The sequence below is a fragment of the Ranitomeya variabilis genome, chromosome 3, assembly GCF_051348905.1.
Source record: "Ranitomeya variabilis isolate aRanVar5 chromosome 3, aRanVar5.hap1, whole genome shotgun sequence".
NCBI lineage: Eukaryota > Metazoa > Chordata > Amphibia > Anura > Dendrobatidae > Ranitomeya > Ranitomeya variabilis.
In genome coordinates, this window is record NC_135234.1 from 592,484,189 (window position 1) to 592,508,649 (window position 24,461).

General features: G+C 43.2%; 1 protein-coding gene across 3 annotated transcripts in view; it reads left to right on the forward strand.

Annotated features, from left to right (window-relative positions):
* The window catches only part of DIAPH3 (diaphanous related formin 3), a 766,072-nt gene that overhangs the window by 369,347 nt on the left and 372,264 nt on the right, over positions 1 to 24,461 (forward strand). For all 3 annotated transcript variants that reach the window (XM_077297277.1, XM_077297278.1, XM_077297276.1), the window contains 3 exons: positions 11,115 to 11,207; positions 13,215 to 13,309; positions 19,352 to 19,453. In XM_077297277.1, the coding sequence (XP_077153392.1) occupies positions 11,115 to 11,207; positions 13,215 to 13,309; positions 19,352 to 19,453 (290 nt within the window). The remainder of the gene's footprint in view (positions 1 to 11,114; positions 11,208 to 13,214; positions 13,310 to 19,351; positions 19,454 to 24,461) is intronic.

A 24,461-nucleotide genomic window follows, 5' to 3' on the forward strand; every position in this document is an offset into this window, starting at 1 on the left:
AATTGTTCTTTTTGGGCAAAGGATTTGCAGACAGTTCTTCAGACGACCCCCAAACTCTGCATTTACGCCACGGTACACTCTGAAGACAGTGAAGCATGGTGGTACAAGCATCATGATATGGGCATGTTTCTCTTACTAAGGTGCCGGATCTATTTACCTCATACCAGGGATCGTGGACCATTTTGCATATATTAAAATACTTGGAGGTCATGTTGCCTCACACTGCAGAGGATATGTCCTTGAAATGGATGTTTCAACAAGACAACGACCCTAAACACACCAGTAAATTAGCAAAATATTGGTTCCAGAACACTTGTGAGATGGCATAAAAAATGCAATTTTTGAGGCAACGTCAACAAATGCCCCAAAATTGTGGGATTAAGTCCAAGCATCCTGGGCTGGAATAAGAGGTGACGGGCCAGAAGTTGGATGACTTTATGCAACATAGATGGGAAGCAGTTCTGAAAAACTGTGGATATACAACAAAATATTAGGTTAGTGATTCACAGGAATGCTAAATCCTCAAAAATAGTGCATATTGTGAGTTTGTAAAGACAAATGCAGACACTATTTTTTAGAACAGCCCAATGTTCAATTTTTATTTTCTGTAAAGTAGTTACAAATTATATACATTTCCCTTCATGTTCTGAATTAGAAAACAGTGTGTGTGATAGGTACAAATTCTTATGGGACTCTTGCTTCCACCAAACAGCACTCTCATGGAACGTTAAGTCTTTTGGACAAGGATTAGGAATAGCTTCTGCTCCTAAATCCACATAAAAAATCTGCATCAACTACTCTTTGAACGAGTTTACAACTGATTATTATGGGAAAAGCAGCTATAGTGCACACAGTATTGTGATTTTCATGTTTTGAACCAGTAGCCAGTTTATTCAAAGTATTTGATGCAATTTTTAATGTGGATTTTCCATTAGAATTCGCTTGTAAAGCCTCATTAAAATCTTTCAGAATTTACCCTAAAGAAGTCGTCATCATGCATTTGGCTCTCTATTAAAGGTTATGGGTTTTGTGCTTTAGCCTAATGTTTCACAAGAAACGTCCACGAGCTGCAGACACTGATGGAGACCTGACACACTCGTTTCTGAAGCGCATAAGTGCTCTAGAAGACCCCATCCTCTTAATGTATGAGGCATCCAGAGATGTCTACACCGGGGAGCACCATTAGTATTTACCAGTCTACTACTCTTCTGTAGAGATGGGCGGACACCTGGATGTTCGGGTTCGGCCGAACAGTTACAAAAAGTGTGGGTTCTGGTACCAGACTAGTACAAAGACCCAAACCCCATTCACTTGAATGGGGGGGTCCAGACATCCAGTGTTTGTCATGCTGTCATGTGCATCACAGCGTGGCAAACACCGCTTCTGATCGGCGGTGAAATCATCCCCGCCTGTCGGAGAGCCGCTGTTCCCATGATGTCAAAAGCCAGCGTGAGCGCTCAGCTGTGATCGGAGGTGTAACGTTTACCCATCATCTGACACCTGCTGCCGCTAATAACAGCGAGTGCGGGAGTGGTGGATGGGAGTACTCATCAGCTGCTCCTGCACTCTTAATAGATCATTTAAAAAAAAAAAATGGTGTGTGGGTTCCCTCGTATTTTTGAAAATCAGCCAGGCAAAACTCACAGCTGGGGGCTGCAACCCTCAGCTGTCACCTTCAACAAGGCTTGTTATCAAGAATAGAGGGGTCCCACACCATATTTTTTTATTAAATAATTTGTAATTAATAATAATAATTTAAAAAACAAACACGGTGAGGGGTCCCCCCATTTTTGACAACCAGCCTTACAAAGCCTTTACTGTCCCCAGCTGTGAGTTTTGCCTGGCTGGTTATGAAAAGTTAAGGGGAATCTACATTGTGGTTTTTTTAAATATTTATTTACAGCACAGGAGACGGCTAATGAATAAACCCATCAGCCGCTCCTGCTCTCACTGTTAATAACGGCAGCAGGCGTCAGATGATGGGAGTAATAGTCCCATCAGCTGACACCAGTGACCGCAGGTAAACTTCATACCTCCGATCTCAGCTGTGCACTCATACTATCTTGTGACTGCACGGGAACCGCGGCTCTCTGACCGGCGTGGATGAAGCATTGTTTGCCAAGATGTCATGCACATGAGAGCATGACAAACACCCGGTGTTGGGGCAGCCGAACCCGAACAGTGACACAGACTCCCTGGTGAAGTCTGTGTTCAGTGTCCGTGCCCGAATAGTAGGTGTTTGGTACGGACGCCGAACTTCACTGTTTGGGTTCGCCCATCTCTACTCTTCTGTTGGTGGCTGCCCACATATAGTTAACCTGATAGACGAGCATTTTTCTGTTCCTATGGTTGAGGGCCACACTTAATGGCATCCTGGGCCACATGTGGCTTCTGGTTTGGAGGTTTTGCACCCCTAGTTTAAAATATATCTATCACCATATTTTACAATGTGAGCTGTATACTTTTTTAAATACTGTAGATCATTTAGACCTGATTAGCATGAATACTTACTATGAAAATCTTTGTACACAAGAGCATGAAAAAAACCAGGGCTTGCCACACTAGGACTAAGGGCATCTGCACGCCAAAAAATGTATCACATGTTTTTTGTGGATTCCTTTCAATACTACATTATTCTGTTCTTTTAATCTAGGTGGAATACAATTTGGATGTTTTTATACAAGGAATTGGGATGTTCAGTTTTCTCTTACTTTTTTATGAAAATGTATGTCAGAATGACTGTATGTAATCCTGAAATCAAAATGTGCAATTTAAGTCCATCTGAAGTTGGATTTATAAAATGCTTATTTTATTATCAGATAAGAAAACTTTCACAGCTGTTGGTAGATGGATTTTCAAAGTAAGTACGCCAGCCCCATCAGATTTAAGATAGATTAATATTGTAGGCAGTTTGTGCAGTGAAATTTGCTTACAAATCCACTGTATTAAGAAATGAATAAAGAACAATGGAGCAGAATGTGAAAATAGTTGGGTTAGTAGTAGGGCACAGATCAGAAGGCACTAGTGATGAGCGAACGTGCACGGAGAAGATGTTATCTGAGCATGCTCGGGTGTTAAGAGTGTCTTCTGCTGCTCGAATAATAATAAGTTTGATTCCCCATGGCTAAATGTCTCTTGGCTGTTCGACAGCCACAACACATGCAGGGATTGCCTGTTTGTTAAAAAATCCTCACGTGTGTTGCTGGGACTTGAACATATTTTCGAGCACGCCGAAGTCACTCCATTATCACCCAAGCATGCTCGAATAACACCCTATCTGAGCACGTTCGCTCATCACTAGCAGGCATGTCAGAAAACATTATTTTGTTTAAAGGTTAGTAGGTGCTTAGAACACATCTATAGCAGAGGAGGTTAAAAAATCCACATTAAGTAAATGCAAGCATGCATGGGGTGAATATATCCTAAAACTTAAAAAAGAAAAAAAAAATATATATATATATATTATACTATAAGGGCAGACTTGATGGGCCATGTGTCTTTTGCTGCTGCCAATCTTCTACGTTTATAACCCATGTAAAAGGTAGGAGAGCCGGTGATAAATTCTGAACTTTTTATAGATCTTCGATCTCCTTATGAAGAAGAAAAGCTTAAGCTGGAAAGTGTTTATTTTCTACAATGGAGCTTGGCTCAGAGTATAATCATTTTGCATTTAGTTTGCCTCTTATATCTGGCCCCAACACCACACAGATCAGTGTACTTGTTATGCTAATGGAAAGTCAGACACCCCGGACCCCGGGTAGGGAAAACGCTCGCAGCTGAGAATTATGTATTTTCCCTATTGTTAGCTGCAAATATTGGTAATTGTGTGCTGTTTAGCCAGAAGACTATGCAGAAGAAGTTAATACCTGTAAAATAAACGTTTTGAAAAGGCAATTTCAATCTTGCCATTAATTTTCCATCATAGCTGAACATGAAAGAGTTTTATGCAAAGTGGACATCATCTGCGTGAAACCTTTGGCGTCCGCATCATAAAAAGCTGTTTAAGCTTATTTTGTTTTCTCCGCATACTGTGCATAATGTGTATTTATTCACCTTTGAAATATGCTGGAGTATTCACACTGACATTTAGTATTCACATATTGGTGTCCCATTTAACCATGACATTTAATTTCTTTGAAGGAAGCGCAGTAATGTAGCAGCTGATAGGCAGCCTCACCAAGATGGATTGCCGCTCGCAGCCTGCGTCCATGTCGGAGTCTCTAGGTAGCTTTTCAATTGGATGATATTGAATAGCAAAACTCTGCTTTCCGGCAGTTTATTTAATGTGACAGAGGCTCACGTATATTACATTTAAGGCGAGATGAAGCCTGATTGTTTCACATCTGCTCTTTCTAAATTCTAAACATTTCCAGATGAACACTGCATAATGCAGGAGGTTACTGCTGGAGTAAAAGCTTTCACCATACTAATCTATTTTAGAAGGTGTTGCTGTGTTGATCACGAGTCAGATTAGCATTTGACATGCCCTCCGATCTCAGCGCTGGCGCATAACAACATAATGTGCCTCCTAGTTGTTGTCTGAAGCAATTATCAATGTGCCTGTCACTTTATAGCTCAATGACAGGGAAGTGTCTGGTGCGTTCTTTATAGTATGAAGGTTACATTCGTGGCAGGTAGGCTTCACTCGCTTTCCTGCCTGTAATGAGAACATTAAGTTATAGAGATTGATTTAACACTATTAGATTATACTCTGATTAATATCTGGAAATTATACGTCTGTTAATTAGTTTTCATTGGAAAAGTAGCACTGATTTGCATTTGCCGTGCAGTATTCTGCTCACATCCCTCCTTGCCAGTAGGCACAGGACGCCATGGTTGCCTGTTGATGGACACCATCCAATAACCAGACTTTAATAACAGCTTGTAGCCAGTCCATTTTATTTTTTTTTCTTTTTAAATATTGCTTTATTCTTTGACTTAATGGAAACTTGTAACATGATTCATGCTGACATAATCGCAATCCGCATGAACCTGAAAACCACTCCATCGTTAAAGGGAACCAGTCACACGACTCATGCCACCCAAACTATGGGTAGCAGGATCAGACCCTGCCCTATCCACGCCAAGTATATTTTTCTCTAACAATACTCTGGGGTTTCAGGGAAAATAGTTAGTTAGAAATCCAGTTGGGGACCATAGAGAGAGACCAGACCAGTCAGGGATCATTAAACACAAATCTCAAGGCAAGGTATACATACAGAATGAATCAATCAAAGAGATATATAAAAAAAGACAACATTTCTAAGTTGTCCGTCATAACACTACTGTGTTATACCAACATGGACTGAATGACGGACAACTCGGCAATTATAAGCAAAGAAGAAGAACAAAAGGAACCAAATTCATGCCCAAATTTGTTATATTGAATAATAATATTTATTAAAAATAAGGTACACCATAAGGTGGGGGGAAATACCAAAAAGAGGGGCACTACATGATTCTTTGTAACTATTATATTAGCTTATTTTGCTGCTTCTATTTTTAACACCATGCTGAAAGTGCTGGCTTCTCTGCCTAGTTCATTCTGTCTTTGTAGCTGATTTGAATCTAAGCTACTATGTCTGCATCTAGTAAAAGTCCTATTCCATTGGGAGCGTTTCTGCTCCCTCCCCAATACCTTCTCCTATAAACAGACAGGGAGTCATGTCTGATCATGGTGGAGGGGAACAGACAAGCTTACATTTAAGTATGAATCTAGGCTAGACCTGCAGATTTCACCACCAGGATGACACACTGTTGGAGAAAACGGACACACTGATCCAAAACACTGATGACACCTGGACCATTTTTCCACAGCAGTGCGAATGAGGCATAAGATGAGCTAGGCAGATAAGCACTTTCAGCATGTTGTTAAATAAAAGGAAGCATAATAAGGTAGTGGAATATATTGCAGAGGTTCATAACTTTACAAATCACAGATCAATGATTAAAAATAGGGTAAGTTACTATTTAAATGGAATTTATCATCAGGGTAGATCCCTTTTTAACTTACACTACGTTCCAAATTATTTTACGCAAATTTAAGTGTGAAAGATGTAATTTTTTGTTTTTCAAATAAACTCATGGATGGTATTGTGTCTCAGGGCACTTTGGATCGCTGAAGTCATTGTCAAATACCTGTGACAATTACCGTAGTTTGCCCGCTGAGACCAATTAAAGGAAAATTACTTAAGCCGCCACTCCAGCGGCAAGAAAACAAACAAAAAAAACCCCACTGGTGTGGTACTGTTAATCTAAGGTCGTTACCTCTAGTCTTATACTCACCGGCCACCATCTTCGCCTTTTATCACTGCCGACCCCATCGGTCTCCAGCAATTTGAGACCTTGTGGATTGCTCCAGTGTTTCATGGAGCCCGCCTAATCGAATAGTATGGGCGTGACTATGCATTACCTACATGTGAACAGCGCCCCATACTGGCCTTTATTATGCAAATGTAAACTAAGCAGTCTCCCCCTCCATGAACTGTTAGGCTGTGAGTGGTTGTCTTTTTAGTATTTTACACCTGTGTTTTGCAACATCTTTGCTCTATGGATTGGTCGCATCGTGTAGTACATTTGTTCAGAGACCTTGGCAGGTAAGCGGTGCTGGCCATTTTCAGCTGTATTTTACTGTGTCATGGAGCAAGCCGGAGGTCACTCTACAATGCAAGTGAATGAGAGCCACGTTCTGGCCGTGTTCTGGCTCTTAGGCTGGCATTGAGAGCTTGTGATGTAATTTCTGACTTTGGGCCAGTCAGAAATTGTGGTCTCAAGATAGGCCGCTGGACCTGAGCGGTGCAGAAAATTGGTGAAGAAGCCGGACTGTGAGTATACATACCTCTGGAGTCCCGCAAACCTACTTTTTGGCCACCCCTAAACAGTGCTCACAAGCAGAAATGGTTGCAGTGGGTCCAGAATAGAGTTGAGCAAATTTTTAAAAATTCGGTTCCGATTATGATCGTCGGAGAATATTGTGTTTGCAATATTCGCCGAACACAGCCGAATGTCATTGGAGTCAATGGGAGTAGAAATGAGCGAATATGTTCGGAACTGATCATCAAACATAAATTTGTCACGAATAGGGTACCATTATAGCACGAATATGGCAAATTCATATTTTGCGACCGATTTCGAACATATTTGCTTAACTCTAGTCTAGATGTACCTGAAGACTAATTTTAACCCCTTAGCGACCAGAGGTTTTTCAGCTTTTGAATTTCTGTTTTTTGCTCCCATTCTTCCCAGAACCATACATTTTTTATTTTTTTTTTGTCAATATGACCATGCGAGGGCTTTTTTTTGTGGGACAAGTTGTACTTTTGAAAAACACCATTAGTTTTAACATATCATGTACTGGATAACGCCAATGCCGGACACCAGGAAAAGTGGAGGAAACTCTGGTGAACCCAGGGAAGGTCAGTATTGCATGGTTGTTGTTTTTTTCTATAGCACACTGTGGACTGGGGAGATGGTAAACGGAAACAACCCCTTTAAGTATCTGAAATGCTGTGCTGTCTGCGAGTTACCCATTAATGGGGATTTACAGTTCACTAAAATTGATAGCTTACTCAAATTGTACAACACCGTGATACCTAGCACAGCCACTACTGATTGAGCGCTGTGCTGTATGGAGCAGTGTAGACCACTGATCGCAGGAGAGGTTTGAGTTCCCCTGTGGCATTCCTGTTGCTTTCCTGCAGATTACAGGTGACTTCCTGACTACATTGTATCGCATTTGTAGACCACAATTTCTTTAACAGCTTCTCATATGCACAGGTAAATAATGGGGACCGTGAATGTCCTCCAGTAGCTTTGCTGTACTTCAAAATTATTTTTTAACCATTATCTAACTAGGTCTAAACTGCGGTTTAAGGACTTGATCAATGAGGCGTATTTTGGACACACAACATGGTAATGTGCGCCAGCACGCCTGAGTCTGGTAAATGTTAAGCCAGTGCATGCAATAGAAAGCAGCTCCTGCCCTGTCTGTGCCTTGGGCAACCACATTGAGCCAATCACAACTGCATCTTGCAGTCAGGGGCCCATCTTTGCATACAGCCATCTCAACTCAGCCTAAAACCTTTAAATCAGTTTTCTGGTTTTGGAAAATACCTGTGAAGTTTAAAAAAATAAATAAATAAAAAAAAAATTCCGCTTTAGCCATCCTCCCCGGGTCCAGCGCTGAGTCTCTGCCACCGCTTCTGTTGTCTGTTATCTCCAGTGTCGACATCATGTCAGCCATGCTGCAGCCAATAACTGAGTGCAGCAGCTCTGCAAGACTTGACGGCAAGCGTCACTTACAGCCTCTGAGCTCAGTTAATGGCTGGAGCAAAATGGACGTGACGTCGGCGCTGCAGAACAGACACTGGGAACAGCAGCGGAGACTAAGTGCTGGACACAGGGAGTGTGAGGAAAACAAGGCTGGAGATAGAGGCTCCGCTGCCGGCATCTTTCTCTGTACTTTCCACTATAGTTGTGAGCAGCTTTCCAGCACATCATGCTAATTCTTTTAACCAATTTATGGTTTTGAAGCTGTGAAACGGTTAAACGAATAAGCACGTGCATTACAAAGATGTGAAGTGCATATACCCTTATTTTTCGTCTCGCCCCACCCCACCCACCCGTTTTCTACTTTCATGGCAGAGTTGCCTCCCGGCCTGATCATAGGTTTTACATTATATCTGCAACCTGAATGCCGTCCTACCATTTCAAAGTTGCTTATTGTCACATTGGAAGTTAGTGGTGCTGATGACTCACACCTGTATTGCCTTTTCGTTAGAATTGGACATGTGCACACTGGCAGTAACACCATCAGCACCGATCATTTGGTGGAGTTCTGCCCCACCCCTTTAATTTTTTTAAATAAAATGCCGGTCTTACATCCTGTGTTGGACACTGTTTGGGAATAACTGTTATGTACGTTTGTTTCTGCTTTCTCTTGCTTGCGATTCAAAGAATTAAAGTCTCAGCCTTCAAACGAAGAAATCTGTAAGTTATGTATGTCATTATGAGTGTTACTGCTGGGCCTTTTCTTCCTTGTAATATAAGATGCTTCTTGAGCACTTAACTACCCTGCTCTTAGTCCATAGTGTGGATATTGGCCACATAAATTCTTAGGTGTACTTTCCTTTATAGCTCCAGTAACATTACCTCATTTGACTTGCAGCTTTAGCACATCCTATAAAGAATGCTATGATTCTGTAGTATAGATCCTGAATTATTAAAAATGTGCATATAGTGTCAAACGGCCTTTTAAATGAATTGTATGTGCATATATTTTGAAGTCGATGTTCTATTGTACTATGGAATGTGTTATAACTGCAGCCTTTCAGGAAGGATCACTGCCGAGCTAGTTAGCGGAGGTGGAAGAAGAGAACAGCGGAATCAATGTGAACCTTTTCGAAGTCCTAGTTGTATCTCAGAAGGAGCTCGCTGTGAATGAGTATTTCCAGGCTGATGCTGGCATAAGCCATCTACATTCACTGATGATCAGTTTATTAAGAAAAAATCCTAAGATTGTAGTATTTCCCCTTGTACCTGCCACCAGTTACACATGGAGGTGGATGGTACCTACAAAAGAATTTCCCATTTTTTAGGTGGATGGTACCTACAAAAGAATTTCCCATTTTTTAGCAGTGGCATGTGCTGTGTATGTGTAATCCCGTCTACAATAAGGCTAAAAGGAAATGCTTCTGCAAAGAATATCATCTAAAATAAAAATAAAATCTGGTCAGCATTTCTATAAATTGGCCAGACACTTCCTAGTATGTGAGCCATTAAAAAAGTTTCAACAGCTATTATTGCAAATATATTTGTGTCTCTTTCTTTTCCCCGAGCTTTATGTTCCGTCCAACACAAAGTGGTTATCTGCTGCAACTATGATGGCAATATGTCTCCTCTTCTCCTCTTTCTGGAGGCCACCCCTCATTCTGACCAGGTTTCCTATTCAAGATGGTCTCATCATTTTCCTAAAAGTTGATTTTTCTGTTCATTAAGATTAGATCGCAGTCATCTGCACGATGGAACCTTTGTGAATTCTGGACACCAATGTTACGTGTTCATAGCTATTGTTACATTACTTCAAAATGTTGTTTTTTTTACTGACTTTCGCCCTTGTCATAATATTGCTGTAATTTAGCCACTTTGTGTGGACCGTCATAACGTTTTATGAATAAACATTATTTTTTTTTGTTTTAAATACATTTAATAAGTAATTTGTGAATTTTTGTTGTTTACTCCATCTATTATTGATTCCTTTATTGTCACAAGTCTTCTTCGAAAGCTTTAAAGGAATCGGTCAGCAGGTTTTTGGTATGTAAACTGAAGACAGGATGCTGTAGGGGTTAAAATACAGATTTCAGGGATGCCTCTTTTATTACGCTCCAAGGTTTTGTTTGCCTGTAATGATTGATTTAGCACCAGGAGCTTATCATTGCTGGGCACAGCAGCACATGCCTGGTAGTCTGACACGCCCCCTCCTGTGATGGGCACCTCACTGTTTATGGACATTGTATATACAGAGCCTGGTGGGGGCGGGGTTAGCTTTCTCAGCTCTGCTTCATGCTAAATCTAAAAACTCAGATTGTGTCATAACGATTGCACCCAGTAATCTAAGTGATACATTGTTGGATTCAGCTTATCTTTGCTTACATCAGTCTGCTCTCAGATGAGGTAGCCATAACCTGCTGACAGATTCCCTGGCATAAAGTAGGCGGCATGAGATCGCCGAGTCCAGTAAACTGTCTTCATTGGTCAGTAGCAGGTCTCGGCAATGTCGGGCTGCCTACTTTATAACACCTAGTTATGCCAGAGGTGCTCGAGCTACGGTGGATTTATCTAATGGTTTTGATGTTCTATGTACCACATTTTATTGCTACTTGAAAACCTTTTTTCCTGCTTATTGCACCCCCTTTTAGAATTAAGCATTTTCTTTATGATTTCATCCTATTAAATGGACATACTATCATTTTCAAAACTTTTCTCTTTAAGTCTCATTACCGTGTTAAAAGAATATTGTGTTTTTGGTATAGAAATATATCTGTACTGTGTTTGTGTGTTCTACATATGCAGAGTAGCTTATACTGAAATGTTTTATTTTCTGATTGTGTCTCTAGTAAAAAAAGATGATGAAGTTGATGACCCAGTGTTTACAAAGAAACGAATAAAGGAACTTAAAGTTTTGGAGCCTAAAATTGCTCAAAACCTATGTAAGTATGTAAATGGAGTCATAAGGAAATAACAATCGCATGTTTGGTTCAGAAAAATGTGACCCTAAAATAATACAGTAATATCTGAAGATTTCTGTTTGTACTGTGAATAAAATAATTTTGTTTTCAAGACTGAAAATGCTCTGCTTTATAACTTTTTAGATAAATGTCATGTTCCTGAAGCATATGAATCCATAAAAAATGAAAAAATGCTAAGGTTTCTGACTATACTTATCACCAGATTTCCTAATGTAAACTGCATACATTACTGGATAGATTTCTTAAATTGTAATAGGTGTTTACATTTTTTTTTTTGCAATATACATTAAATATATATTGTTTTTCATTTTCAATATTCTCATTTCTCCGGCAAAATCTGTCTTTAGTAAGTACATATTTTCCCATTATGGAGATAGATGGCTACTGGTGCTCATGAAGTTCTATGTTGAGAAGGAGGATGGAGACAGACATTCTGCTGCAGGTTCTTCTGAAGCGACAGTTAGTTTAGGCTACTTTCACACTAGCGTCGTACGACGCACGTCGCAATGCGACGTGCCGACGTACCGACGCATACTGTGAAAAAAAAACACGGGGGTAGCGGATGCAGTTTTACAACGCATCCACTGCCCCATTGTGATGTCCGGGGAGGAGGGGGCGGAGTTTGTGTAACTTTTTTTTGTGCCGACGGTCCGCCACAACATGACGCATCCGTCGCACGACGGATGCAACGTGTGGCAATCCGTCGCTAATGCAAGTGTATGGAGAAAAAATGCATCCTGTAGGCAATTTTGCAGGATGCGTTTTTTTCTCCATAACGACGCACTGCGACATGCGTCATACGACGCTAGTGTGAAAGCACCCTTAAAGCGAACCTGTCAGCTGTTCCAGGGTTGATATACAGCATTCCATAATGCTGTAGATAAGCCCCCGATCCGATCTGAAAGAAGAAAAATAACTTTTATTATACTCACCCAGGGGGCAGTGCGCAGGAGCCGAAAAAGGTCGGAGAGGCCCACCGCCTGCGCACTGCAGTACTTTTCTGCCCTCAACAAGGCAGATATGTACGCCTGCGTAGGAACGCGATTCTGGGGAGTGATGAAGAAGCAGGAGGGTGGCCCATAAGATGATGGGAGGCACTGGACCTGCGACACCCATAGGACCGAAACGCCCCCCCAGGTCAGTATAATAAAACTTATTTTTCTTATCTTTCAGGTCGGATCGGGGGCTTATCTACAGCATTATAGAATGCTGTATTTCAGCCCTGAAAGGCGGTAGCCGCTTCTTATAGCAGCCAAACCTGGTGACAGGTTCGCTTTAAGGCCCATTTCCACAGGACCATAATTAGGGAATGAGTGTTGGATGCGATTATTTTCAAGCTAGCGTAAAAATCACAGATCTCGGCAGCAAATCGCTCTGTGTAAATCAACGCATTAGCAATCGTTCCGTGTGTATAGATTTCGTGTTGGCTGATAAGACATTAAACTACCGATGATCATCTTCCTTGTAGCAGATCATTTATCAAGTGGTCGGCTTTTGAAAATACTGTTTTTACTTTAAAAATCCGTGTCAGAATGGCTGTATAATTCTTCTGAAAGTTTCTCAGTCTCTGCCCACCTATCTTGATTGTCAGCCCCTCAGTGTTGATATTTCTGCTGCTGATATCTCACCCTGCTTAGTACACGCTGCAGCTGTCAGACAGAGATTAAATACACAACTTCTTTCTTTAGCTGTACTCAAAGTGTTACTCAGGATTCTACAGCAATTCTGAGTTGGATTTTCAAAGTAAATACAGCATATATAATGTTGTATATAGTTTGTAGTATGAAATCTGGTGACAAGTTTGCTTTTGCGCCCCCCACAAAAATAACAAAACAAAACAAAAAAAACCCAAAACAAAACAAAAAACCATGTATTTAATACGCCTCCCAAGTATGACCTAAACCTGATGTGAGAGAAAAAGGCCTGCTGGAATACAATTGTTACCAACAGTATATGTTTCATTTTCAGCTATCTTTCTGGGTTCTTATCGTTTGCCTTATGAAGACATTAAAAAAATTATTTTGGAAATTGATGAAACACAGCTGACGGATTCCATGGTCCAGGTATCAAAATATTATTTAATAGGATTTATTTACTAAAGGCTGTTAAATTCATGAAACCTGAAAAACTGTGGATACCAGGAAGGTTTTTAAGTTTGCTGTAAATACATAGGCACTGTCTATAGGCAGGTCTACCATTTTCCAACACCCTCCCTGCATTTAATAGCACTTTATATCTGGAAAAATACAGATACTACCTGGTGATTGGCTCATACATTTAGACACATATATACATACTGACCAGCTACTGACTGGCTCCTGTATGTACAGTACATGGGCGGATAGTGACCGGCGCCTGAATGTACAGTACATGGGCGGATGCTGGCAGGTGTCCGGCTCCTGGATGTACAGTACATGGGCAGATGCTAGCCGGTGACTGGCTCCTGTATGTACAGTACATGGGTGGATGCTGACCAGTGACTGGCTCCTGTATCTACAGTACATTGGCGGATGCTGGCCGGTGACTGGCTCCTGTATGGTACAGTACATGGGTGGATGCCGGCCAGTGCCTGGCTCCTGTATGTACAGTATTATTATTTATATAGCACTATTAATTCCATGGTGCTGTACATGAGAAGAGGGGTTATATACAGGATTATATATATTGTTAACAGTGAACAAATTTACAATGACAGGCTGGAACGGAGTGGAGAGGACCCTGTCTTTGCGGACTTACATTCTTTGGGATAATGGCGAAGAGACAGGTCGTCGGGGTGCAGCAGCACTGGTGGTTGGTGAGGCGACAGCTCGGGTGGTTGGTGAGGCGGCAGCTCGGGTGGTTGGTGACGTGGCAGCTTGGGTGGTTGGTGAGGCAGGAGAATGGTTATTGCAGGCTGTAGGCTTTCCTGAAGAGATGGGTTTTCAGGTTCCATCTGAAGGATCCGAGGGTGGTGGATAACCGGACGTGTTGAGGCGTGGAATTCCAGAGGATGGGGGGATATTCGGGAGACATCTTGGAGGCAGATGTGTGGAGGAGAGTAGGAGGTCTTAGGAGGATCGGGGATTACGTGAGGGAAGATAGTGGGAGATTAGTTCAGAGATATAGGGAGGGGACTGGTTGTGGATGGCTTTGTAGATCAGTGTTAGTAGTTTGAACTGGATTCGTTGGGGAATTGGGAGCCAGTGGAGGGATTTGCAGAGGGGAGAAGCAGGGGAGTAGCGAGGAGAGAGGTGGATTAGCCGAGCAGCAGAGTTGAGGACAGACTGACTGGAGTGGTGCAAGGGAGTTAGCGGGGAGGCCACAGAGGAGATGTTGCAGTAATCGAGGCAGGAGATGATGAGGGCATGCGTAAGAGTTTTAGTTGATTGTGGGCTGAGGAAGGGACGGATTCTGGCAATATTTTTGAGTTGGAGGCTACAGGAGGTGGCAAGAGTTTGGACGTGCGGTTTGAAGGACAGGGCAGAGTCGAGAGTTACCCCGAGACAGCGGATTTTAGGTGCAGGAGAGAGCCTGATGCCATTTACCATAATAGATAGATCAGGTAGGGGGGGTACGCAAGATGGCGGAAAGATGATGAGTTCAGTTTTGTCTACATTAAGTTTTAGGAAGCGAGAGTTGAAGAAGGAGGATATGGCTGACAGACACTCCGGGATTCTGGACAGCAGAGAGGCGATATCTGAGCCATAGAAGTAGATCTGAGTGTCGTCCGCATATAGGTGGTACTGAAAGCCATGGGACTTTGAGTTGTCCTAGGCCAAGGGTATAGATGGAAAAAAGTAGGGGCGCTAGGATAGAGCCTTGAGGGACTCCAACAGAGAGAGGGCGGGATGAGGAGGTAGTGTGGGAGTGGGAAACGCTAAATGTGCGGACAAAAAGGTATGAGGCAATCTAGGACAGGGCAAGGCCTTTGATGCCGAGGGAAGAAAGAAACTGTAGCAGTAGGCAGTGGTCAACTGTGTCGAAAGCAGAAGACAGGTTGAGAAGGAGGAGGATGGAGAACTGTCTGTTAGCTTTGGCTGTGAGTAAGTCATTAGTAATTTTGGTCAGAGCAGTTTCGGTGGAGTGGTGGGGGTGGAAGCCAGATGGAAGTTGTCAAGGAGAGAGTTAGATGAGACGTAGGAGGAAAGTTGACCATGGACATGCTGCTCAAGGATTTTGGAAGCAAACGGGAGCAGTGATATGGAGCGATAGCTGGGCATAGCAGTTGGGTCAAGGTTAGCTTTTTTGAGGATGGGTGTGATAGTGGCATGTTTGAAGGCAGAGGGGAAGGTACCAGAAGATAGCGGTAGGTTGAGGAGATGGGTTAGGGCTGAAATGAGCATGTTAGTGAGGTTGGGGAGCAGGTGGGAACAGATAGGGTCAAGTGCATGGGTGGTGAGGTGTGATTTGGGAAGGAGGCGAGTAAGTTCTCCTTCAGTGATGTTGGAGAGGGAGGTTATTAGGGGAGGGCAGAGGTCTGGTATATGGAGTGGTTGGGGAGGTGGAACAGTAAAGGTTTGCCTTGTTTGGTCGATCTTGTATTTGAAGTAGGTGGCAAAGTCCTCAGAAGAGAAGAGGGGAGTTGGAGGTGGCAGTGGCTAGCGGAGGAGAGAGTTAACTGGGCTGAACAGTTGTTTTGCGTTTTAGGATAGTGAAGATACAAGGTTAATGAAATAGGTCTCTTTATCAGAAGTGAGGGCTAGTTTGAAGGCAAGTGTAGCTTGTTTAAAAGCAGTGAAGTCATCTGGCAGGCGTGTTTTTTTCCAACTCCGCTCTGCGACCCTGGATGCTTGTCGGAGTTTTTTGGTGAGGTTGTTATGCCAGGGTTTCCTATTGATTTGTCACACTTTGCCATGCATGAGAGGGGCGACTAAGTCTATGGCTGATGTGAGGGTGGAGTTATAGAAAGCGGTGGCACTTTCCGTGTTGTGGAGTGAAGATATGGAGGACAAAGGTAGGAGAGAGTCTGAGAGTCTGTGAATGTCTAGGTGTGCAAAGTTTCTGCGAGGATATGATAGTGGCTGGACATGGGGGGCAGGTGAGGAGGACTTGATGAGGTGAGTAGATGGTGGTCAGATAGGGGGAAGGGAGAGGTTGTGAGTTTAGATAAGGAACAGAGGCGAGTGAAGATGAGGTCTAGCGTATGTCCTTCTGTGTGGGTGGCTGTGGAGGACCACTGAGTAAGTCCAAAGGATGAAGTAAGGGACAGGAACTTGGAGGTTGCTGGCTGGTGGGTGTCAGTAGGGATATTAAAGTCACCCATTATGATGGTGGGGATGTCAGCAGAGAGAAAGTGAAGAAGCCAGGTGGAGAATTGGTCAATGAAGGCAGTGACTGAGCCCGGTGGTCGGTATATGACAGCCATTTGGAGATTTGAGGGAGAGTAGATACGGAGAGAGTGAACCTCGAAAGAAGGGAGGATAAGGGAAGGTGGGGGTTGGATAGGGTTGAAGTAAGTTTTTGGAAAGAAGAAAACCCACTCCCCCGCCATGTCTGTTGCCAGAGCGAGGAATGTGGGTAAAGTGGAGGCCACCGTAACTCCGTTCAGCAGGGGAGGCCATGTCAGGGGGCATTAGCCAGGTCTTAGTGAGGGCCTAGAAGGAAAGCAAAGAGATTGTGGATCATGTGTAGCTTGTTGCAGACAGAGCGGACATTCCAAAGTACCCCAGAGAGAGGAAGCAGGGGGATGGAGGTCAGTTGCACAGATTTTAAGTGTGAGGGGTTGTGGTAGTTTCTCTTAGTGTGAGAAGGATAGGGGTGAGGATTAATGGGATGTGTGATGCGGGGGCAGGATTGGGGGATATGTCGCCAGCAGTGAGCATGAGAAGAAAAAATTGAAAGCAGGTGGGTGAAGGAGAACAATTGACTTATATTATATGTTAGTAGGTGATGTTTGAGGTTGTAGAGCAGCTCAGGTAGAACAGGAGGAGAGAGGTGCATGGATTCAGGGGTGCAGTGGGTAGTCCAGGGTTAGGAGACAGTTTAAACGTACCAGTTCATGGTCAGATGCAGGCCAGTGACTGGCTCCTGGATGTACAGTACATGGGCGGATGCTGGCAGGTGATCGGCTCCTGGATGTACAGTATATGGGCGGGTGTTGGCCGGTGACCGGCTCCTGTATGTAGAGTACATGGGTGGATGCTGGCCAGTGACTGGCTCCTGTATGTACAGTACATGGGTGGATGCTGGACAGTGACTGGCTCCTGTATGTACAGTACATGGGTGGATGCTGGCCATTTACTGGCACCTGTATGTACAGTACATGGTCGGATGCCGGCCGGTGATCGGCTCCTGGATGTACAGTATATGGGCGGATGTTGGCCGGTGACTGGCTCCTGTATGTAGAGTACATGGGTGGATGCTGGCCAGTGACTGGCTCCTGTATGTACAGTACATGGGTGGATGCTGGCCAGTGACTGGCTCCTGTATGTACAGTACATGGGTGGATGCTGGCCATTTACTGGCTCCTGTATGTACAGTACATGGTCGGATGCCGGCCGGTGATCGGCTCCTGGATGTACAGTATATGGGCGGATGTTGGCCGGTGACCGGCTCCTGTATGTAGAGTACATGGGTGGATGCTGGCCAGTGACTGGCTCCTGTATGTACAGTACATGGGTGGATGCTGGCCATTTACTGGCTCCTGTATGTACAGTACATGGTCGGATGCCGGCCGGTGACTGGCTCCTGTATGTACAGTAAATGGGTGGATGCTGGCCATTTACTGGCTCCTGTACGTACAGTACATGGTTGGATGCCGGCCAGTGACTGGCTCCTGTATGTACAGTGCATGGGCGGATGCTGGCCGGTGATGGGCCCCTGTAACTGTGTTACATGCACAGATACTGGCCGGTGACCTGCTCCTATATGTATGATGCATGGGCTGATGCTGTCCGGTGGCTGGCTCCTGTATGGTACAGTACATGGACGGATGTTAGCCGGTAACCGGCTCCTGTTTGTACAGTACATGGGCGGATGCTAGCTGGTGACTGTCTCCTGTATGTACAGTACATGGGTGGATGCTGGCCATTTACTGGCTCCTGTATGTACAGTACATGGTCGGATGCCGGCCGGTGACTGGCTCCTGTATGTACAATAAATGGGTGGATGCTGGCCATTTACTGGCTCCTGTACGTACAGTACATGGTTGGATGCCGGACGGTGACTGGCTCCTTTATGTACAGTACATGGGCGGATGCTGGCCGGTGACTGGCTCCTGTATGTACAGTAAATGGGTGGATTCTGGCCAGTGACCGGCTCCTGCATGTACAGTACATGGGCGGATGCTAGCTGGTGACTGTCTCCTGTATGTACAGGATATGGGCGAATGCGGGCCAATGACCGGCTCCTGTAAGTGCGTTATATGTTCAGATATTGGCCGGTAACTAACTCCTTTATCTACGGTAGATATTTACCATATTGTGATGAAAATAAGGTCTCGTGCAAATGTTCTAGTCTATAGGACACTTACACAATATCTTGTGCTCTTGTCTTCTACCAATACAACATCATTAGTGCCACTCGTCTCCCGATGCGCCAATGAAGCCTGCTGAATTACCAGTTTAAATGAATTCTTCATATTATTGGTCCTATGCACTCCTCAGTCACAGAGCATAGGTGATGTGCTCCACTAGTTTAATATTGGGTACCATCAAGTGTAGGTGCACTTATTATTTTTCTGGGCTTGAATGAACTATTGTAATAAAGTGTTGTTCGGGTCTTAGCATAAATATGTAGGGGTCTTCTCAAGTTAGAAAGTGCTCCTCTGTCAGTGGGATAGGGAATAACTTTCCAATCATTGGGACCCTCTTTTGTTCTTGAGACCTGTGGCTCTGAAAAACCTCATGTGAATATAGCGGTGGTCAGTCGTGAGCACTGATACTGCATTCATTCTTAAGGAACGTCTGGAGATAGTGGAACGTTGCGCTGGTCTTCGTCAGTCCCATAAGAATCAATAGAACGTCAGTGCGCATGATCGACTAGTGCTCCATTTACACTGGCCTCTTCAGAGTCCCATTTATCAAAATTGGTCGGGGTCCCAGCGATCAGAAACCCCACAGATAGGGAATAACTTCCAAACTTGAGGTTACCCCTTTAAGCTAATAAATATGTCGTTCTCTCTACAGAATTTAATAAAACATATGCCGGAACAAACTCAGTTAACAGCCTTAGCCAAACTGAAAGGTGAATATTGCAGCCTGTCGGAGCCGGAGCAGTTTGGTGTTGTGGTGAGTCTTTCTTTATGTGTCTTCAATCTGTTTCATCCAATTTTCCATTTAAAATGAATTGTTGGATGACAAAATTGCATTTGTGACTCTATCAAGCTGCATAGGTTTTACCGAGGAAGAAGGAGATGTAAATCCACTCCACAGCCAGACAGCCTTTATAGCTCTGAGATAAAAGGTGTAGATATACTGTATTATCTGTGCTAATTCCCATAAATGCTTTCCAGTTAAAAGGTCACAGTGGGAAGAATTTATGTACAGTTGTATTTCTAAAATTATGTCATTATGACTGGGAAAATGTACAAAAGTAAGTTTCAATAAATGAGTCCTGAAGAAAACCACTAAGAAGTTCTTTATATAGCCGGTATATGAAGCTTTGTCCTCTGCGAAACTGCAAGAAGCCTACATGGTATTGTAGACATGTCCCTGAAATATGAATTCATATGACAAAGGTTTCTTTGTTGTCTGCAGCAGTTTCTATAGTGATTGTGTTCTCAAGCAACCTGTGCCCTACCTGCAGCCCGAGGGTAGCAACTGATACTCTTCCATATACCCCTCTTTATGTGCCTCTACTTTGCATTCGGATGTGGACATATTTTTCATAGATTTCACCTTATGTGGCCAATATTGTTCAAATTTTTGAAGCCTGTGTTTTCATCTGTTTACACCAGTGTTTCCCAAACTCCTATCCTTGCAGCTCTCAACATATCATGTTTCGGGATTTTCTCAGAAATCACACATGTGAGAGATGCTGTGCCAATTTCTGATGCCTTGATCATGTTCAGGATTTCCTTGGAATTATCTTGGGAAGGGACAGGGAAACTTGGAGGTATTGTGTTATAAAATCATGTGGCTGATATTGGGAAGATTATGTTCCATGCAATAAAAGGTTAGGACAGACCTTAGCTAGGAGGTGGCCTCCAACACATTCGTCCACCAGCTTTCTGCCAACTTAAGTCTCCGTCCGGGTGTCAGCCTCTAGGAGGCATATATAACCGAGTATGATACACAGCAGAGCACACGGAGACTCCGTCTGCAACTTTAGAGTTGATGGCCCCTTTAACGTTTATGCCCAAATCCCTTTTTGCAGACGATTTGGACTTAAGTCCCAACTGGACCACTGAGCATCGGGAAAAACGCAATGTGAAAGGGACCTTCCATTATGTTACAAACTTTGGGCCCAATTCAATGGGGTTTTTTAAGTCGCTTTTCAGTTTGTGCCAAATTCGGTTTGTGCCAAATATGACACATGCAAGTTAATGAATTTTGTGCAAAATCCCAAGTGCTTTGTATTTTAGTTGATTACCTTTTTGCGCATGATGTGGCAAACCGTCATAACATTTGTGCCAAATAATGCAGGTATACAAAAAATTATCACTCCACGGGGCAAAATGGAGTACATTCCCACCAAAAATGTGTGACTTTTTAAATAGCTGCAATTGGTGAATTAATTTTATTTGTATATATTGCCATTAATTTCACAGCACCTTACAGACATCATCACTTTTCCCCGATGGTGCTCACAATATCAGTATGTCTTTGTAATGTGGGAGGAAACCGGAGAACCTGGAGGAAACCCACGTTAACACGGGGAGAACATACAAACTCCTGGCAGATGTTGTCCTTGGTGGCATTTGAGTCCAGGACCCCAGCGCTGCAAGTGCTAACCACTGAGCCACCATGCTGCCCTTCTAAAAACAGCTGGAAACTGAAAAGCACTCCCTCAGTGCGGACATTAAAAAAAAAAAAAAAAAAAAAAACAACAACAACTGGGTGAAGACATCTAAAATAGACTTGAAAAAGCTGCAAATTAAAAGGATAATTTGGTGCAAATCAAAAATAGTCTTAAAGCAGCAAAAAACGAAACACAAGGTGTAGAATATGAAACATGTCCTTTGTATGTAGGATGGTGGCCAATTGTTTGGTGGCGAAGTTAATCATGTCGGATTTTTAGTGCTTATTCATTACTAGCTGAAGAGCCCGGCGTTGCCTGTGCATAGTAAATATCTGTGGTTAGTTATAGCACTTCACTTCTCTTATTTTCCCCCTCACATCTTTCATTTTCCCCCTCACATCTCTCATTTTCTCCCTCAAACCTCTCATTTTCCCTATAACTCCTCTTATTTTCCCCTTCACTCCTCTCATTCCCTCCTAACACTTGTAATTTCGAACTCATATCTGTCATTTTCCGATCACTCCACTATTTTCCCTCACTCCTCTCATTTTGCACTCACACCTTTTCATTTTCACCTCACACCTCTCTTTTTCACCTCACACCTCTCATTTTCCCCTCAATATATACATGTTTATCATCTCCCTTATATATAGTATACACCTGTATGTCATCTCCTGTATATACCTGTATATCATCTCCCCTGTAAATAGTATATACCTGCGTGTCATCTGCTCCTGTATATAGTATATACCTGTGTCAAGTTGTGTGTGTTGAGTTACGTGTGGCAACATGCATGTAGCGACTTTTGTGAGATGAGTTTTGTGTGGCGACTTGCGTGTAGCAACTTTTTGTGTGTCGAGTTGCATGTGACAGGTTAGTGTAGCAAGTTGTGTGCAGTAAGTTTTGCGCGTGGCAAGTTTTATGTGTGGTGCATTTTGAGAGTGCAAGTTTTGTGTGAGGCAACTTTTGCATGTGTTGCAACTATTCTGCATGTGGCAATTTTTCTGCGTGTGCAAGTTTTGCGTGTGGTGAGTTTTCCATGAGGTGAGTTTTGCACGTCCGCTAGTTTTGCGTGAGCCTAGTTTTGCATGTGGCGAGTTTTGCTTGTGGCAAATTTTGCGCGCGGCGAGTTTTGAGCAGTGACTTTTGTGTTTCGACTTTTATGTGGCGAGGTTGGTGTATGTGTGGTGAAATGTTTGCTGAGGGTGGTATATGTGTTCAAGCATGTGGTAGTGTGTGGCACATTTTGTGTGTGTGTTCATATCCCCGTGTGTGGTGAGTATCCCATGTCGGGGCCCCACCTTAGCAACTGTACGGTATATACTCATTGGCACCATCGCTCTCATTCTTTAAGTCCCCCTTGTTCACATTTGGCAGCTGTCAATTTGGCTCCAACACTTTTCCTTTCACTTTTTCCCCATTATGTACAGTACAGACCAAATGTTTGGACACACCTTCTCATTTAAAGATTTTTCTGTATTTTCATGACTATGAAAATTGTACATTCACACTGAAGGCATCAAAACTATGAATTAACACGTGGAATTAAATACATAACAAAAAAGTGTGAAACAAATGAAATTATTTTTATGCCTTATATTCTAGATTCTTCAAATTAGGCACCTTTTGCTTTGATGAATGCTTTGCACACTCTCGGCATTCTCTTGATGAGCTTCAAGAGGTAGTCACCGGAAATGGTTTTCACTTCACAGGTGTGCCCTGTCAGGTTTAATAAGTGGGATTTCTTGGCTTATAAATGGGGTTGGGACCATCAGTTGTGTTGTGCAGAAGTCTGGTGGATATACAGCTCATAGTCCTACTGAATAGACTGTTAGAATTTGTGTTATGGCAAGAAAAAAGCAGCTAAGTAAAGAAAAACGAGTGGCCATCATTACTTTAAGAAATGAAGGTCAGTCAGTCCAAAAAATTGGGAAAACTTTGAAAGTGTCTCCAAGTGCAGTGGCAAAAACCATCAAGCGCTACATAGATACTGGCTCACATTAGGACCGCCCCAGAAAAGAAGACCAAGAGTCACCTCTGCTTCTGAGGATAAGTTTATCTGAGTCACCAGCCTCAGAAATTCCAGGTCAACAGCAGCTCAGATTAGAGACCGGGTCAATGCCACACAGAGTGCAGACGCATCTCTACAACAACTGTTAAGAGGAGACTTTGTGCAACAGGCCTTCATGGTAAAATAACTGCTAGGAAACCACTGCTAAGGACAGGCAACAAGCAGAAGAGACTTGTTTGGGCTAAAGAACACAAGGAATGGACAATAGACCAGTGGAAATCTGTCCTTTGGTCTGATGAGTCCAAATTTGAGATCTTTGGTTCCAACCACCGTGTCTTTGTGCGACGCAGAAAAGGTGAACGGATGGACTGTACATACCTGGTTCCCACCGTGAAGCATTTTGGAGGAGGTGTGATGGTCTGGGGGTGCTTTGCTGGTGACACTTTTGGGGATTTATTCAAAATTCAAGGCATACTGAACCAGCATGGCTACCACAGCATCTTGCAGAGGCATGCTATTCCATCCGGTTTGCGTTTAGTTGGACCATCATTTATTTTTCAACACGAAAATGACCCCAAACACACCTCCAGGCTGTGTAAGGGCTATTTGACCAAGAAGAAGAGTTATGGGGTGCTACTCCAGATGAGGCTGGTTTCACAATTGAGTGTTTTGCCGCTGCGTTTTAGCGCAAAAAAAGCATGCGTTTTTTCCCCTATATTTAACATTAAAAACGCATGCGTTTTTTTTGTACGCCTTTGGCCGCGTTTGACGACGCATGCGTTTTTTCTATGCTTGCGTTTGGTTGCAGAAATGCAACATGTAGTAATTTCTAGAGGCGTTTTTTTTGCCGCAAAAAAAACACATGCCTTTTTTTGCGGCAAAAAAACGTATAGATGTCTATGTAAACGCATGCGTTTTTTAGCACATGCGTTTTGTTGCGTTTTTGAACGCATGCGTTTTTTTTAAGATAACAGTGTCTAGACACTGATAAGACACCCCCCACCATCAAGGTGATAAAAGGGAGGGTGTGGACAGTTGCAGGTCACTTGTCACCAGACTCTGAAGCCGAAGACACCCTGACAGGACACATCTTGGAGGAAAAGACTCTGAACAATGTGAGTATATCCTAGCCAATGCCTTTATTTTCTATTTTCTGTCTCTACATGTCCTAATTTCTGCCATTTTTTTATTTCTACATGCATCAGAATGTCATCTTCAGATTCTTCGTCTGGTGAGGAGTTTCAGCCACGTCAGTCGGAAGTGGAGCATGTCAGTGAGGTGAGTATTTGCCTCGTCAGATTGGTAAGTATTCACTGTCACATCGA